The following is a 19,588-nucleotide window of genomic DNA, read 5'->3' on the forward strand; positions in this document are numbered from 1 at the left end:
CAGATATGGGTATAGTCATGGTGATGATTATGGTGATAAACATTTCCAACCCAACAGATCAAGCAAGCACACATCTTTAAGAGTTCTTCCTCATTGTACTATTTACAAGCAAAGAGATGTTTGTTAAAGTTTGGGACTCTTTTACAAATAAATGTTTGATTTCCAAACCAAGCATGTATATTTTAAAATTTAGCGATTTTAGCTACACAAAATGTCTAATTAAAAAAAAGACTATTTTGCTGTTTCCTCCTCTTTACCACTTATTCACATACTAGGGAAAACTAAAAACTTCTGTGTTTCCAATTCTCAAATGATGTCTCAATTTAAAAAGAATTAGTCTTAATAAGAGCACATCCTTTCCGGATATACAAAAGATAATACTCCTGTAGAGATTAACAATTCAAAACACCATGATGAATTAAATGACTCAAATGCTCACCACCAGTCCACTAAGGGGCCTTAGTTTAAAAATCACTTAAAATATACACTTATTTAAGTGTTCATCCTTAGCTATGATTTATTCTAGTTGGATTTGAAAAAGATTGCGAAAGATGGTCTTGACAGACCAATTCTCAACGTTGAGCCCTACTGTGAAGAAGGCAGGAAGCAAAGAAGATCAGATGAATACAGTTTCAAATTCAAATCAGAAACAATTCTTATTTCACCATATCCTGAAACCTTATACTGAACTAGAACTAACATCTTAGTGGAAAAAAATTTAATTAAAAATCACACATATTTGTAAAACATGGAATCGTAGTCATAAAGTCTAGAAGTATTAAATGATTTTTAAAAGAGCTAGAATCACTCAGAAGTTGGGGAAAGTGGATAATATGGTCTTACAACATCAAAAATCTTCTATCAATTCAACATTTAACAGTACAATGGTTGTTAGTCTATTCCAAAACTCAGACTATGCTTTCTGTTCAAATGTGCTGTTTTTTTTTTTTTTTTTTTTTTTTTTTTTTCAACGTTTATTTATTTTTGGGACAGAGAGAGAGACAGAGCATGAACGGGGGAGGGGCAGAGAGAGAGGGAGACACAGAATGGGAAACAGGCTCCAGGCTCTGAGCCATCAGCCCAGAGCCCGACGCGGGGCTCGAACTCATGGACCGCGAGATCGTGACCTGGCTGAAGTCGGACGCTTAACCGACTGCGCCACCCAGGCGCCCCTCAAATGTGCTGTTTTTAAGAGAGAAAGAAAATAAAAATGATATATGATCACTTAAAACTAAATGCCAGTTTGGAAATGAGCTGAAAGGTGATAGACTGGTTACCGGGGAGGTAACTAGGAGGTAAGTGATCACAGAGACTCTGAATAAACACTCAGCAGCCTGAGAGGGAGACAGCTTTCTCCTTTGAAAAGGGAAAGTTGAGGCCTGTCAGGAATCCTGTGGGGAAATCATACAGGGAGTACACATGAAGATCGAGCTGAGAACTCCCTCTCTAACTGCGAAAAGTTACACGGAGAAAGAGGATTTTCTTGTTTGGCCAAAGAAAGAAAAAAACTGGACAGTGAAATGAACACAAGGTATTGGATGAAGACTCATGGTGGTCAAGAATGAAAACCTGGAAGTGTTATGAAATAAAGGTTGCAGGAATGGATGTATTTATTTGGAAATTATGAGACCTTTGCTTATTTTAGTAATAGGCTTCATTCCAATCAACTCTCATTTAATATATAGGTGAGGTCTTTGGAGTTTACACATAACAGTACTGACTACACTAAAATTCAAGATATGTTATACCTATCCAGGTCTGGGAGAGACCACAGTTACATTAGGTAATGAATATTAATGGCTTGGAAGTAAAAGGAAACATACCTGGTAGTAAAGCTTACCCTAAGCTGGGGGTTGGAAGGATGCCTGCTAGGGCATATCTACCAGTAATCCATATTTTTAAGTTTTAATTAAAACCTATGTTTTAACGTAAGTGGAACAATGGTACGTAGCCCAACATTCTGCTTAAGGCCAGTAAGAAAACTTCCTATTTGGTTTGATGAAGTTATAACCCTGGGCCTCTTTTACCTTTAGCTGGATACTCAATGTATAGATGTAATAAAGAAAAAAATAACAGCTCCAGGGTGTAGGTCTTCTTACAAGGGCCAACATATAAAATAACAATGTTTAAAAACATCCCAGTAATGTTCCAGATCACTATATTCTGCTCCATAGACACATGATTTCAGTATGCAAGACCAGTAACAGAGTGTAAATGTTAGCATAGTCCTCGGGATAAGATCTCACCATACAAGGAAACCGCACTAGGCTACAAAAGTTGATTGCAGTCAGCTTTCCTGCATTTCTTCTTGGAGATGGTGATGGTATTATCATCTTTAAATCCTTGTGGAGCTTTCCCTCTGTTTCATTATGCTGAAAACAACAACCTCCTTGATTGAAAACATTATCAGCAGATATGCTATCATTTTACATGGTGTAGCATATAGTTCTTCAAGATGAGTCTGAGATGACAGCTTTAGTGTGAGTGTAGTACATCTTGGTGCCGTTACTGTAAGATTTTTTTTTTTTTTTCATTCTGTCATATTAGAGATGTCACCAGTCTAGTGATCATGCATGCTGGTCCTTAAATGCTCTTTGGCACTGCAGGAAAATCCTGGGTAAATTTAATTCCACCTCTGTTTTACCCTTTATTTTAGTTCTCACATTGGTAATTAATTTAAGTCTACATTGAGAGTACCTGTAAGGTTATGCCCCCCCACCACCCCCACTGAAGTTACTCCAAGATCACTGGGTCACATTTAATACAGGTTTCCACAACTTACAGGATTTGTGGTAACAGTCGTCAGTAGATGGACACTTTGAAAGACTTCATTATTTGCACTGACATTCACAGTTGAAAGCCCTTGACTTGCGAGTACTACTATAATAATCAAACTGTAAGACACAACAAAGTTTAGAGAAGAGATATATTCTGAATCTTGAGGTGTTTTTTTTTTCTCCTTGAGTTACATGTATGAAAGCAAATTCAGATGGTGAGGGCTAAGAGAACTTTAAATTGTTTTTAGAAAGTGATTATGGGCAAATCACAATCCTTCTGAGCCTTGTTTATTATTATCATTATTACTTAGTCTTTAAAAGGCAGATTGTTAAAGACTATGTCACAGATTTCAAAGCTCTGAAATTTATTCTAATACAAAGTTTTCTTACTATCCTTTCCTTAGGTTTTCCCAAAGAGTGTGACATGGGATGGGTATGCTTAGTAGTGAGAGTGAAATCTGATTAGAAAAAGCTATGAAAATATTTGTTCATATAAAATATGGCCAGAGGTGAGATGGGCACCCACACTGTAACCTCACTACATTTAAATAGGGTATTTCTTTAAAAATAAATTTAGAAACAGACTATACATGCATCATTTATCCCAAACACATGAATTAATCAGAACATAGCAGGAATAAATACGAAATGTAGCAGAAAAATGGCCTGAGACTTTTTCCTCTGCTACATTCACCAAGTGGATTGAAATGAAAATTACTAAGTATAAACCTACACACACACACACTTTCAAGCTCACATCCATAGAGAGAGCTACACTTATAGTATACCTTTGCTAAGCAAACCTTTTCTTACATAACACAATCAAATGTCACAAAGACACAGAGATTATTATTGCCATTTGAAAACTATTCAGACAGGTGCTTCAAACCTTTTTACCTACTCAGGAAAACATGTACACTAAAGCTCTTTTACCTAACAGCTCCTTGCCTTCTTCCCCCTTTTGAAAGGGCAGTCTATGAAAGTTGCTCTACCCACAGCTTAGGTAATACTGTTGTGAACAGTTATGGAGTATTTGAAGGTTTAATATTTGCCTTTTGGCCTATAGGGTAAAACACCAAGTCTACTAGATGAGATGCACGCAGCCCCACAAGGAATGGTCAAAATTCTCACGGCTGGAGTGCGTTATTTTGCTATTTTAACACGGAGATAAAGAACAGTACTAGACCACTGAATTGTACACTTTAAAGCAGTTCATTGTACGTTATGTGAGTTTCACCTCAATATAACAAAAAAAGGTACTGGGTGCTCTAAAGGCTTTATAAATTTTATGGAGGGGGGGGAAGATTTTGTGGTGTTGCTTTTTAAAAGAGCACAACAGTGGGCCTGGGTACCAAACACGAGCTGGAGCAAAACCACTGTTCTAAGCACGGTGCTTTCCTGGGTCAGTTAGAGCTTCCAGGAACCCTTCGAATAATCATAAAATGTCAAGTGGACTAAGAACAAAGTAAAGTCAATGGCTGCCTTAGGAAGTATGGTCTGAAGGAACCTGGAGAGAATGGACTGGTTCTTTCAGTACAGCTATTTCCAGCTGTTTCGTGGAACTTCCAGGTACTTCAGTTCAATTCTCAAGTAGCTTAGATTGCTTGGGCCTGTCTTCAGTTCTAGGTAACTAGCAGTTACAGACTAGATTTCTGTGGAACTCGAACCCAGGGTAGATGCTCTAAAACACTATGGAACAGAACAGATTCCCCTTATGAACTGAACTCTCAGGATAATTCTTTGGAAAAAGCTCCACTGGCATTAAAGCCTGGTATATCCAGCAATATATGGTTGCTAAGAATAATATTCGTGGCAGCAAATCACAGGGCAGAAAGAAGATCTAAGCAGCAGCGGCTTCTCGATCCATCAGCACAGTTTCACAAACAGTATTTCTGAGCAATGATTTGCCCTTTCAGGTATTACCACTTTTACATGTCATAGTTGATATTTCAGCTGACATATATGAAACAAGTCCAGTGATGACTTAATGAAAAATATTTTAATGTCAATAAATTAAGAGTGCTTCCAAACTAGGCGTATTTGCTATTAATTAAATGAGGGAAAAATGTCATTTATCTCTATCTCCATCCCTATTTCACTATTATCTTCAGCAATTTTTCCTAAAGGTCACATCTAAGTGTACAAACCTTAAGAGTAGATTAGTTCAGTAACTTGCAGGTTTATATCTATTCACATAGCATATTCTCTTGAGGGGCAAACTGTCAAAATGCTTTTATAATCTTCTATGATAAAGTTCTGAATTTCTTTGCTACTCTTCAAAAATATAGTACTTAATTCCAATCTGCTATATAAAGCAGAATGACCCAGTACCACCAAGTAAGAAGAGAAACCTTCCCTATGTAAGTGGAAAGCTGGTTCTTTTCAGTTTTGCACTTGGGAGAAACTAGCTTACACTTGTAACATGGGCTCTTCAACTCTGCCTCATCACATGCCACACCCACTGCCTCTAAATCTTCCACAGCATGAAACAGGTCTACTATCCCTCACACTCACTGGGCTCACCTATACCTGTCCGGTCTCATCCCTGGCTCTTCCCAAGCCTTCCCCTACATTCTGCTTCCACACCCTGCCGTGCTGAGGAAGAAACGTTTATTCCATTGTGGACGTTTTCCTTTGGGTCACTGACTTACAAAAACCTGACCCAGGATTCACGAAGTGGTATCACGCTTTCTCAGTTCTCTCTCATGCAGTCTGCATTCTTACTCTTAAGAAATGACTGGAAGAAAAGTGAGTAGATAAGAGATCACAGGGGTTGTGAAAGCCAGCCACCTTTCCAAAGGGGGAATGTTAGACATTTACCTACCACCCTTTCCTTGGTTCGCACTCACCGCTCAATACTGAATGGTCATCATACTGACCACAGTCTCCTAATCTGTCAGTCCCTTAACAACACTATGCCTGTTCTTTATCCTCACCAAAATCCAAAGTCACTGAACTCCCTTCAACACCCTCACACCAATGGTTCTTTTTCTTCTTGACCACAAGATTAGGTGTTTCAATGATGTCTTTCTTTTTAAACTTTTATTATCTATCTATCTATCTATCTATCTATCTATCTATCTATCTACAATCTTTAAGTAGGCTGTAGGCCCAATGTGGGGCTTCAACTCATGACACCGAGGTCAAGAGTTGCATTCTACTGACTGAGCCGGCCAGGCACCCCTCAATGCTGTCTTCTTGAATATCTTTGTATCCCTTTCTTCTTCTTTTAACCAAACTTTCAATATTTGCTTTGTCTATCCTTGATGCTTTGTGCACAACCAGAGAAACATACAAGACCATACCTATTTGAACTCTACAAGTTTTAAATTTGATCCTTATCTTTACTCAGCAATTCTCGAATTTCTCTTTGACGCACTTCTAGGCTTATTCTTACAGATTTATCTGACCGCCTTTCTTTACAGAATCCCATCTCTGCTCTTCACTCCCATTCTCGCACACCACGCATTCAATAATTACTGATCTGAGTCCTTTCCTCTATTCTCATTTTCTCTAATCTTGCATACTCTCTGCTAGATTTTTTTTGCTTGTTCTTACAGAGAACAAGGCCCTCCTCTCTAAAGCTAAACCTATAACCTAACCTCATCTCAGGAACTTCTCTCTTCCCAGCACTACCAAAATCCGTAATCCTAATGGATTGGCCCACCTTCTCCTTAGCACTGTCCAAGTCTTCCTCTCAATTGGCCCTTTATGTTTTGCTTTGGAATATTTATCCACCTTATCTGAAAGCAATGCATTCTAATACCTACCACCCATCTAATAAACATCTTATTTTTCTCCTTCCCTTAGTTACCAAATGTCTTAAGTAAGTTATCAATAATTTCTGTATCCATATCCTTGACACTTCCTCATGAATCCTAGGAATCTGGCTTCCATCTGTACCTTTATGAAAGTTAGATTTTAAAGATCACCAGAGACCTAGACAAACCTGAAGGACTTTTCTTAGATTTCATGTTTTCTGGCTTCTAATTCATAATTTCTTCTCCATTCTTATACTATTACTGTTCTAATCCAGGCCATCTTATTTGCACTGGCCAGCAATAACATACTAGAACATTTTCTTCATTTCAAGCAAACACATTACCAAATTAATATTCTTAAAATGCTACAATCAAGTTCCATCTTTACCAAAGAACCTATAGTTCCCTACCACTGACCATATCCACATCTGAATTAACTATTCTTCCTCGTTTTCAAGGCTCTGAGCACTTACTCCACCTCTCCGTATGACCTGTACACTTCAGACGAGTCCATCTCCCTACTGTCCTTCTCTCCTAACCCCTAGGGACCACTCCAATCTCTGTCCCTGGTTCTTTGTTCATCTGTTCCCATTATTGTATTTCCCCCTTCCATTATCTACATTTCAGCCATCCTTCAAAATCAAAAAGCCCCATACTTTTTTAGTGAAGGCTTTCCCTGAGCCAGCTTGCATTAACTTCTTTAATTCCCATTTCTCCTTTTGTATCAGCATGGTGTTTGGTTAGTTCACTAAACATTTCATGTGTAAATACCTGCATATATTACTGCCATTTACTCAGCACAAGGAGACAATGTAGTAGGTACTCATTCAGATACAAAGGCTGAGTGAAGCAAGACACAGCACTAAGCGCAGAGGACTTGACACTGGATAACTGGTTTCGGTCCATATTTTATAGAAAAAGACACAGGTATCATTGCTTTGGGCTATCACCTCTTGATAAGATAATCGTTCAAAAAAGTTATTGTGCTTTCAACTGTATGGTATCCATCTCTTAAAGCCAATTAAGCAAATTTGGGGAAACTTCAAGATCAAATAAAAAAATTTAAAACCTTGTAACTCAACGAGATAAAACATCCCCCAGTTTTTAATGTATGCACATATAACAGAGTGGTCTTCATTTTAAGATTTCTATGCACCTACAATTCATTCCTTTTTCTTGGCTTTCTGAGGCAATGCCTCTGTGGGAGTAGCTCCCTATGGACCTGTATCACAGCAAAAGAGAGCTCTGGCAATCCTGAAGGTGCTTGGAACACAGTACAAATAGGAGCCATGCCAGTAAAAATGGGCACAGCCACAATGCATTCAAGTGTTTTCTTTAAAAGAACATATATATAGAAAGCTCTAATTAACACCCAGGACACTAAGAGTTAGAGACATGAGCATACATATACGACTAAGATACTTAAATTAGAATCACGAATGTATGTCTTCCCTAGTAAGATTTTTTTCACTCCTTCCAAATTATCGTCTATTTAAAAATTTCAGCTATCAATATTTAATACCCTTTGTTGCCACTGTCAGAGCAATGAATAATAAAATGAGTCTTGGCTGCTATGGCTGTTCTCATTGTTATATTAAGAGCGGACCCTATAGAAACCATTTGAAATAAAACTGTCACTAGACTGTTATCCTTGACGATAGGATCTGTGCTTCATTCAACCTTGTATCCCTCAAGACCTAACTCAGGTCACTACACAGAATAGGCACTCAGATATTTGATTAATACTCTGTTGAAATAAGAGGAGAATATATAAAAGCACCACCTGGAAAAACAAAATGCAACAGCAGAATGAAAAGGAAAAGTATTAATCAGAAAGTATTTTCTAATGGAATCTTTAAGAAAATAAAAAGAGGCACTTGACATTCATCATGACTTAAATCATTCACTCCAGGTCTCTATTTCTTGCAGTGGCACTAAAACCATTTCAAGTTAGCAGTTCTTAACTTTTCTTCGGGGGGGGGGGGGGTGGGAGGAAGTGTCACCAAACCCTTTATAAATCTATAACTATGGATTTTCCCTCCAGAAAAAAGTGGACAGCTGTACATACATACAAATTCCTAACTTTGCTAGTACATCCAAAGGGTTCTGAACTCTGGCTTTAAAAACTCCTGAATTAAGAAACAGACTAGTAATTTTTTAAAAGTTAGGATGTAAAAGTGTAAAAATCTTCCCTCGTGCATGACACAACAATCATGCAGGAATTTAATAAAAATTAATCTGAAGCTTTTTAGAATTTTTCATTCTTTACCATCATTTATTTGGTTTCATCAATTTACTTGCTATGTCAAGCAGTACTTTCTCCTGTGTTGTCATTTCTTCGTGCTTTAACAGAATTCATTACAACTTGATTTCAAGACTTCATTTAAAAAAAGAAACATACTATATGGAATATTAAATAAGCAAAACGGTGAGGCTTATTATTCTAGGTTTACAAGGTCTTGAAATCACAAAGTTAAAGGATAATCTTCAGCTATTCAATGTGAAAATATGTAAGCTGAAGCCTAAATGCCCAAGAAGCATTTTCCTGATGTATGGTGTGTGTCAAAGTGTAGAGGATACAGAAGCAAACCGGAGAGAGTTCTGGGTCCTAGCAAGTCTAGACAAACCACCTGACACTTTTTTGGACCTGGCTAGGAAGGAGAAAGGAGAGAGAAAGTGACCACAGGAAAGAAGCATTGTTTAACATGTGTTATCTCTCTCTCAACACAGAGAAGTAAAAGTAAATGGGAGCGAACCATTTGTCTTTGTAAGAAGATCCAGGCACTGAAAGGCTTGCACTGAGGGCTGAAGAAAGCTAGGTACTAGTAAGTTTCATTACAGGAAGCCCAAGTTTGTTAACAAAGCCTAGAAACCTTGACATCACAGGAGACAGTAAGTGGATGTCTTGACCTCTTAGAGCAAAATGGAACCATGATTAACTCATGATAAAAGGCTTCTAAGAAGGCTACAATATTTTATTTATATTTTCTGTATTTCTTGTAATGCTGCCCTAAAATCACTTCTGAATAGAAATTACAGATTGTCATTTATGCAGAATTAAAAAAAAAAATTTAAATGGCTAATTAGCTGTTCCTACACGCTCAGTTAACCAAAGCGAAGGTTAACTAAAAACAGATTTTAGTTTACCTGCTATACCTGAGGACAAAACCATCTAATTTGCTTATTATGCCTAACAGAAAATAATCAGACTTTATATGAAGAGGTACCCTTGAAAACTCCAACATGATATTAAGTATCACTTCCTAATAACATGTTTTAAAATTATTATTATTTTAAATACTTAGGCTTCCTTTTTTGGTATTCATGTTACTCTTTTAATACTTTTCAAAAAATAAAGGCATAGCTTTTATCACAATTGTTTTCTGAAAATGTCAAGAGGAGAGCGGACTTTCCCCTTTCTTTCCAGACGCTTCATGTAGGCAGAATACGGTCATGTTTTCTGAATCAGTTTCTGTTCACCGCTCAGAATTTAATTGTTTATTTTCCTTCATTGTCAGCTTTCAAACTAGGTCAAAAAAGTGTGTATTATCCGAAAACATCACTTCACATTATGCCCTAACAGAGTATGCCACTATACTCTGAGACTAAAATTTCCTAGGACAACTCACATGGCCTAATTTTAGAGGCTCCTCAATCTCTTCTCCTCCACCTTAGTCTCATTCTGGCCAGGTACTTGCAATAGAGCTTTATTATCACATTTCAATTATTAAACAACGAAGTTTCAAACAGGTATCTCACAGAACTACCAGTTGTTCCATAAAAACGTCACACTACTATGGTTGCTTCTTACATACAATGTTTACCCCAAATTCAAGTTTCTGATAAATCAACTGTAAGTTGAAATTCTGTTTCTGAGGCATTTCCTGGTATACTAGGCAGTGCATTAGAAAAGAGATATTGCATTTAGTCTATAATAATTATCTTTTAACCTTCTGTATATAATTAACAACCATTCAGAAAGAAAGTGCAAATGTGCAAATGAGAGACAACAAAAACAGTTTCTAAACACGTAATGCATTCATATAGGATATAAATCCATACAACTAAAAATAAATGCTGACAACATCCTTCTGAGCATTAAGCGACACCACCAGTTTTGTGTTGTATGTATTCTTTCTTCTCAAGTATTCAAAGAAATGCAATAGACATTATCTTCTTAAATTTTCAAATTTTTCATGAGTATATTAGGATATTACCATTTTTTTCACAAATCAGAAAACAAGGAACTACCATTATCTTTGCATAATTTCAATAATAGAGCCAAAATAAGAACAATTCTAGCTAATCTCATCTGGGATCTTAATTAGTACTACAAGTTTATTTGTGTGAGTTAAAAATAGTATCACTCATGAGAAACAATGCCAAAATTATTATGCTAATAAATAGTGTTAAAGGCCTAAAGAAGAAATACTTTAGCAACTATGAGGTAACACACTAGTTGTAGGCATGAGGAACGTTTATATTGGCTCTTTTGGGTGTATACATTAAATGCGAAATCAGAAAGGAATCATGCAAAAATCCGGTTGCCCATGCAAGCACCCCAGAGTCTAATCCTCTCCTCTCAGTTCTGTTGTCAGGCCACAGTAGTGTGGAGACTTGTAGGCTGCTGTCCTTGTTGTAATGAATGGGAAGAGGCTGACAGTGGCATGGTCGAAACCTTCACCTCTTCTTCCCCTGTGGAAAAGTCAGTCATGGTCTAGTTATGGGTGACTAGATTTGTTAACAGTCCCTTTAAAAATGATTTCAATATTTGGAATACTGATACATATATAAAATACATGCTTACTGGCTGGAATCTGGGTGTGAAACAAGACATGAATTTCAAAATATAAACTTATCAAGTACCTAGAAAGTAGTTACACTGTAAACACACCCTTCAATTTAATACTATGTCAGGTATAAGAACAAATATAATAGATTTAGGACTATAAATAGACAAAAAGGAAAAAAAAAAGAGACCAGGAAAGCCATTCTTTTCCAAGCCAATTGGACCCCCTTTAAATTCAGATACTCCTCTAACAGTAATTGAATTTTGTGAAAAAAATTAAAAATAAATTCACAGATGTGAAAACATGATTTTTAAAAGGAAAAATGACAAACCCATGTTTTAAAGGCAGAAATTATGTTTATAAAAAAGAAATAAAAAGATACAAATATTAACTCAGCAAATTACCATATAGCATCTGAATATTCAATGTGCACTTCTGAAGTAATGAGAAAATAGTGAAATGCTAGTAATACAATGATCCAATTGACTGAAAGCAAAGATGACTACTTCTAGGTCAGAGAACTATACATGAAATGAGATCAGTTCTCCTAATTATAATTGATAATTACTGTACAAGTGACTTTGTTTCACACATGACTCAAAATTCAATCAAGTCACTGCTAAAATAGCTAATTCAGTAATCATATTTAAAGAAAAATGTCCTCTCACAAGTAAAACTGAATGCACAAAAACATGAAAAAAATCCAATCCTAAACAGTTTCAAATATTTTTCTAAGTATATCTTAAAATAACAATGCTTACAGACTGAGACTTACTATGATTGTTTTCCAAATAATTTTTAGCATTATGGATAAAAACATCTTGGCAGAGAGTTCTTAGAAAAACAAATCTGCAAAATTACATTTAGAAATACTTAACTGGCAGATTTAACGGACGACATGAAGAAAAAGACCTCTGGCCTTTAGAGCAGGTTCTTTCATTATTTTTCAGTAAATTGGCAAAGATTCTATCAACTCCCAAGTATACAGCAAAGGAGGCTGTGTAAAGGAAATTTTAGACTACTAGAGCTGTTGGTGAGAACATGTTGCTGATAAGGACTGAGCAAGAGATTAATTTTTATGAAGTCGATAAACTTCATTCTACTTTGTAACTACAGGCCATATCCCTGAGCTGGGCCAATTGTCTCATGAATGGATACTGCTGATGAAAAGGGATCTGCAAGTGTGTGAGAGCATAAACCAATTACTATGGGAAGAAAGCCAAGTTCAAAGTACATGCCAGTGATCTTCATTTGTGAAAAAGAACATCTATGTTGCAGTGGTGAAACATTTCAGTTTGAACGTGGGATCTGGGTACTTATCCCAATTCTACTACTAATTGAATGTTTGACCTTTAACAAATTATTTAACCTTTCTGGACCATAGCTCTACTATTTCTAAAATGAAGGAGTTGAATAAGGTAAGTCACTTTTTAGGACAAGAAAAGTCCTTTCTTAAAAGCACACAGTGTCAATAATAAAGATCTAAATGGACTTACTATAACTGCCCACTAATCAAAGTTTTCCACCAAGAATATTTATTTCATAAGTCCTTCTGAGCTTAGCAAACTGGATGTGCAGCCAAGAAAATGCTGCTAAAAATTTTTCGCCTAATTAAGAAAATAACTAATTTTCAATGAAAAAAAAAGTGTTTTCATTTAGGCAAAAGAAATGGAAGCTGCATTTCTGTCAAACCTCTGGCAACTGTCTTTCCCGTGATAGGTTTCAGATACATAAATTTTTAATAATTTAATTGAAACAAAAACTAAACACTTAAATACAAATATATAACACATAGAGACATGGTATCTGTAGGATATATAGGTGACTGACACCTGACTGTGTGCTTGTAAAGGCCAGGGACCCTGTTTTGCTCTAGGTATCTAAAGAATAAATAAACAGACGTGCCTTTTCCAGTGTTGAGTACTGTCTAAGCATATCTTAAAGTGGCAGGTATCATAGAAAGAGTATGCACTCTCCATTATGAAGCACTTAACCAATATATACTCTGATAAGACACCATGATATTCATTGCAGGATACAAAGTTGAACCTAATTTCAATAGTTCAACTCAAGTACAAATGAGTTACAACTAGGGGTGGGGAAGGTAGATACTGCCTAGGTATTAACTTGCTTCATATTACACAGTTAAAATGTATATAGTTTTCCAGAATTTTATTTCTGTCATTTCTAATTGGTATTGAAAATCCCAGATCATCTGGCTACAATTATATAACTATTCAGTTTTGAGGCTTAGCACATTCAGCTTCCTGAGGTATTTGCCAAATATTTATAGGACGTCAGAGTATTCTGTGTAACTCTTGATAACAATTTTAAATATTTTGGTGCATTAAAACTAAAATTTCTCTTGTCATCAGAGACTTGAAAATAATCTAATAAAGAAGCTTAATCATCAGTCACCATTTAAATACCAAACAAGTATGCAGAGTCAAAAACGGAAAACCTGAAATAACAAGCTCTCCCAACCTCCCACAAAACACGACAATGATTCAGAACCTACAAGGTGGTGACTTCATTCTTAGAATTTCTGGGAAAAAAAGTATTTTATGCTCTACGGTTGAGTAGATGTTAAAAGGAAAACCCACAAAAAGAGGACCATAATGTAATGCCACGTTTTTGTCTTTTTTTTTCATAAATATCTAGTTTAGATGAAGATTTCAAATGATTAACACGAGGACAACTACACTCACAAATCTGTAATTATTCCTTCCCACTGTGGCATTTTCATAATATATACGGGTTTGAAATATTTGGGTTAAGATTGTTTTTGTGCTGATGGACAATATGATAACTGTGAAATCAGAAGAACAGATAACTTACTGAAGATGGTCATGTAATAAGTCAAAGAAAAGTACACAATGAAGACAGCTAAGAACTAGAGTCCCACAAAGGCACCCTTCTTCCTATTGTATCAAGTGCACACTGTACCCTTGCTGTCAGAGTTCCCCATGTTCTCATCCATTCTATTTATACAATACATGAAGCACCTCCCGTTACTGAAGGCAGTTCTATTGCTTCTTAATGAAATTACATACGAATTCCTGCCTCTACGCCTTTACTAAGGAGTCCCATCGGTATAAAAGATCTTTCTCTTTTCCCCACTAACCCAAATCCAAGATACCATAGTACAGATCAATTCCTACTTCTTCAATGAAGCCTCCCCAATAATTAAAGGCTCAACTGAGGTCTCTCATATTCCAGTATCATATAGTCACCGCTTTCATACATAATATTAATTTTATTTCTTCAACTATACTGCAAAATACCTGGAAATAGTATCCATATTTTATAGCTCTTTCGTATTACCCATATGGCCTACTTCTCTGTTGGGCAAACAGTATCCCAAATACTCATTATAATTGATTTAATATTTTATTTTTAAATGTTAAGGATATTTCGGGGAACTTAACTTTAACTCTTAATGTTATAATCAGTTATGAGATACACTACCAGTCATTACATGCCACGTTCCTAAATGATTGAAGCAAAACGAAACAAAATTACGCTCTGATATGCTGTCTTGAATGGAAGGGAAAAAAGCAGTATCAGGAACTGAATACCTAAGTGTTTCACAAGTGAATATCATGTAGAAGGAGAGGACTGAAAAATGCCACTCGGAATTACCTACTAACTGCCATAATCAAATGAACAAACATCATGAGTTCCACCGATATACGAACCACTACATTGGTGCTATCATGCTCATGTAAGTGAACTTCGCTGTATCAACTGTTAGATTCACTGTATCAAAAGCCACAAACCATATTCTCTGAACTCAGTTACTTGTCTTGAAAATGAAATGAAATGTGGTTGGTCACAAAGGGAACAGAGTCAAGGAACTCTGATGGATCTCTTCAAATTTACCTATTAACCTTGTTAGAGACAAGAGAACGAACGACTTGCTGGTAACAGCACGTTATTACGATAACACTGTGCCGTGCCGTATCTTAAAGGCCATGACAAGGGATAAAAATGAATTTTATTAATTATGTAACAGAGTGAGGGACTATTCTATTCTACTTGAGAGAATCGGGAGAGAAACAAACTCTCTCTCTTACCAGTCATCTCTAAAGTCCGAATTAAATAAACTGAAAAAACCCAAAACCTATTAATAAGAAGGATTCCTTTAGACAAAGAAGTCAGTTGATCTAATAAATGTTATATGGGACCTTAAAACCCAAAAGTTCTGAAACCTTCAAGGGTAGCAGTATAAAACCAGAAGTATTCTGGTACCACTTATAGGAACCAAATATTTTTCCCAGAAATAAAAACATGACAGACAAAAAGGGAAAATATCTCTCCTCCAGCAATTGCTTTTTCACAGAAAGTATACTTATACACATATGTCTGTGAAACATGAATAATCAGAGTTCTCAAAGATTAAGTACTTTACTAACATAAAGCACAGTTTGTGTGTGTGTGCGCGTGTCTAGCAGTCAAAATAAGTACCAAAAGTAGTTACAGAATGGCTTTATCCCTCATGCTCTCACTAATTACCATCTTAAAAAATATTTTTTTTCATTATTTTACTTTTAGAATGTATAATCAGAATTTTTACCATGGTGTTGAACTTTATAGCACCATAATTTCAGAGTCCGTTTTTTTTTCTTTTTCTTTGTGCATTTATATTCCATATGGAAGTTTGGTGACTACTCTGTTAAATAAAATGCTTCCAAGTTATAACTAGTTATAATACTCCACCATCCTTATAAAGCTCAATATTACAAGGCATCCATCCAGTTAAAATTTTTTTAGATTATAAGGACTTTTTTTTTCCCCAGAGAAATTTCCAAGAATAGTAAGTACTCTGTTATTCAAAAATTCTCTCCCTACCCACCCAACAACCTGAAGGCATGAGATATTCACAAATTCTCAAAGGCTATAAATGAACCTACCTGCTATAGGGATCCCTCCCAGACCTGTGTTGTGCTGTGGCGGGAGATTCAAGTCCAAGAAATTACTATTTGAGGTGGGGTTTGCTGTGTGGTTCAAGTGCATGATGCTATTGCGTGGAAAGGCCATCCAAGGATAGCGGGCTGCCTGGCCTGGAAAACTGAATGAATTATAAACTGCTCGGTGCTGCTGAAATTGAGGGAACCTCTGTGGCAAGACTGAAAAGGTACTATTGAGAGAGTTGGCGTTTGTCGGTGCAGCAGGATGCAGGAATCCAGAGCCCGGACCTTTGGCGGTTGTAGTGTGTGAAGAGGAGTTCTGAAGAGACGTGGGCGAAAGGGAAGGCTGGTCTTGGACTGACAGTTCCTTTTCAATCAGGTCTGCTAAGGCTTTTCGAGTGACGTCAAAGGGATCAAAACCCAAGTCATCCTCTGGTTGTTTAGAAGAACCAAAGCCAAATGCTGCTTGCCAGTCTGTGGAGGACGATACCGGGATTGTTTCTGTTGGGAAGACAATTAGTGATGAATTTTAAATACATAGTTTACTTGCATACTTAATGAGTGTCCACACTAGTGAAAGTTAAACACGTTATATTACAAGATAAAGGCAAATATAACCAAAATTTGTATGATTTCTTAGCATGTTAAAATTATAACATTATAAAAATCCTCATATACTTTTAGCAATGATTCCATTCTTATTAACTTCAAAAAAACTGAATGACAGAAACTGATTTTACTAATCAAAGAAAACAAAGTACTTGAAACCCAAATTATACTTTCAGCTGTTCATAATCCAAACCTGGAGAAAGTCATTTAAATGAAACAAGGTAACAAATGTGATGTAACAGAATTCAATTAGTAAAGTTTACTTTTAAAAATATATTTATCAGGGCGCCTGGGTGGCTCAGTCGGTTAAGCGACCGACTTCGGCTCAGGTCATGATCTCACGGTCCGTGAGTTCAAGCCCCGCGTCGGGCTCTGTGCTGACAGCTCAGAGCCTGGAGCCTGTTTCAGATTCTGTGTCTCCCTCTTTCTCTGACCCTCCCCAGTTCATGCTCTGTCTCCCTCTGTCTCAAAAATAAAATAAATGTTAAAAAAAAAAAACATTAAAAATATATTTATCAAAGACAAAGTCCAAGTAATTTTGAATATATGCTTTATATACTGTTAGGAAAAAATAACGTAACTTAATGAAAAAGTATCTACTTAAATTTTATTATTTTTTAAAACTGTCTGCTCCACTCATAATAGGTGCTATATTGTCAATGTTGACTTTATGGCGTCCTTCACATTAATAAAACTTACAATGAATAGAACTGAAAATAGCTCAAAAATGCCAAAATACAACCTTCAATATTAACTATCATACCTCTCTGTCATCTGGATAAAAAAAAAAAATCTTACATTTAACTATGTAAACACAAATATGATTAAATATGTCAGCCCTTAATAATTCCTAGAGGAATAAGCATTTTATTATCAGAAAAATGATCTAACCCTTCATTTCTGAAGATATCTGTTAACACAGTAAGTTCTAGGTCATACAACTACTTATCTGGCTATCTTATTCCACGCAGTTTAAATGTTTACAACTGCACGAAAAAGCAAGAGCGGGGACAGGGGTAAAAACACATCCATGAGGTCTCATTCCAGTCTAAGTAAAATGATTCACATGCAGCAGTTATGTCGTATACCTGATGTGAAGAGACTCTGTGGCTCTGGTGCTGTAGGCCAGTCACTGGACGTCTGTGGGGAGCTGGGGAAAGGAGGAAGCCCACTTGGGATCGGGTTGGGATGGCGAAAGTTATCTGAGAATAACGACTGTGACTCAGTTACTGCCCCTTCAAAAGGAGACCGTGCACTGTGATTGGATGAACTGATGGGGATGACAGGATTGGATTTTGATAAACCAGGTGGTGGTGAAGGCGTATCACTGTTAGATATCTAAATAAAATAGGAACGGAAAAGAATAATCAATATTAAGTTTATATACTTTAATAAGCCATCATTAAAAAGGCTTGCAACAAAAGATATTAGAACAACGGTCTTCAAATTGGGGTGCTTAAGACTTTATGAGAACATGAATTTTCAAATAAAAATCCATTTTTCTTTTTTTTGGATTGACCCTCCTTGAAAAGACTGAGTCAGTCTCCTCTCCTTTCAGAACCTACTTTCTCTCACTTTATAAAGAAAAGAGTATTTCTCACTCTTTGACCAAAAGTGAAAGCTTTCTGAGAGCAACAAAAATGTATTAGAAATATTCAGACTGGTGATAAGTGACTAAATGACCTGATTCTTTTGCAAACTACGTGATTCTCAATACTTAAGAACAAAATGGAAAGAAGATCTAATCAAGTTATTTCTAAAACAGCATTAAAAATAATTTTTAGGAGGGTGGCTCAGTCAGTTAAGTGACCGACTCTTGATTTCGGCTCAGGTCATGATCTCACGGTGCATGAGCTCAAGGCCTGCATGGGTCTCCATGCAAATAGCACGGAGTCTGTTTGGGATGTTCTCTCTGCCCCTCCCCACTTGCTCTCTCTCCCTCCCTCTCAAAATAAGTAAATAAACTTTAAAAAAAATCTTTAAGAGAAATAATTTTTGGGACGCCTGGGTGGCTTGGTTGGTTGAGCGTCCGACTTCAGCTCAGGTCAAGATCTTGTAGTTCATGAGTTCAAGCCTTGCATTGGGCTGTCTGCTGTCAGCACAGAGCCCGCTTCAGATTCTCTTGATCCCCTGCTCACATTCTCTTTCTCAAAAATAAACACTTAGAAAAATAATTTTTATGATAAACCTTTATATGATTTTTTAATTTAAACAAATTTTAAGTTTATTTAGTTTCAGAGAGACAGAGACAATGCAAGCAAGGAAGGGGCAGAGAAAGAATCCCAAGCAAGCTCTGTCCTGCCAGTGCAGAGCTAGATGTGGGGCTTGAACTCATGGAACTGTGACATCAACACGTGAGCCAAAAACAAGAGTCAGACGTTCGACCGACCGAGCTGCCCAGGTGCCTCAATCTTTATATGACTCTTAGGTATTGAATTCATAGAAGGAGTTCAAAAATTCAATATTGATATAACACTCTTTCTTCCCCCCACCTATATAAACAAGACACCTCAGCACTGACGTTATAAAATGAAAACATGGCTAACAATATAGTTAAAACTTGTCTCCTTTACCAACAGGTAATATTTATCTATGGATGCATGAAAACCAATTTTAAAATAGCTCTATCTTGTTAAGAGATAAATGTCCAATATTAGTGTTTATGTTTAAAATTTTTATCAAATTCTGTATTTATATAAGTTGCTTTGATCAAATCAAAACTACAAATAAAAATTCAGAAG

At 36.4% G+C, this 19,588-nt stretch overlaps 1 protein-coding gene across 7 annotated transcripts in view; it reads right to left on the minus strand.

The window, feature by feature from the left end:
- CNOT4 (CCR4-NOT transcription complex subunit 4) overlaps nucleotides 1–19,588 on the minus strand; it is a 148,103-nt gene that overhangs the window by 16,511 nt on the left and 112,004 nt on the right. For 5 of the 7 annotated variants that reach the window (XM_047097675.1, XM_047097677.1, XM_047097674.1 and 2 more), the window contains 2 exons: nucleotides 17,936–18,185; nucleotides 16,242–16,739 (listed from right to left, as the gene is read on the minus strand). In XM_047097675.1, coding sequence (XP_046953631.1) covers nucleotides 16,242–16,739; nucleotides 17,936–18,185 — 748 coding nt within the window. Of the gene's footprint in view, nucleotides 1–10,229; nucleotides 11,234–16,241; nucleotides 16,740–17,935; nucleotides 18,186–19,588 lie in introns of those variants that run through there. The other 2 variants (XM_047097680.1, XM_047097678.1) reach the window with 1 other exon arrangement.

The sequence above is a fragment of the Lynx rufus genome, unplaced genomic scaffold, assembly GCF_022079265.1.
Source record: "Lynx rufus isolate CCGP_SWC_20201006 ecotype Redwood Valley unplaced genomic scaffold, mLynRuf1.p SCAF_4, whole genome shotgun sequence".
NCBI lineage: Eukaryota > Metazoa > Chordata > Mammalia > Carnivora > Felidae > Lynx > Lynx rufus.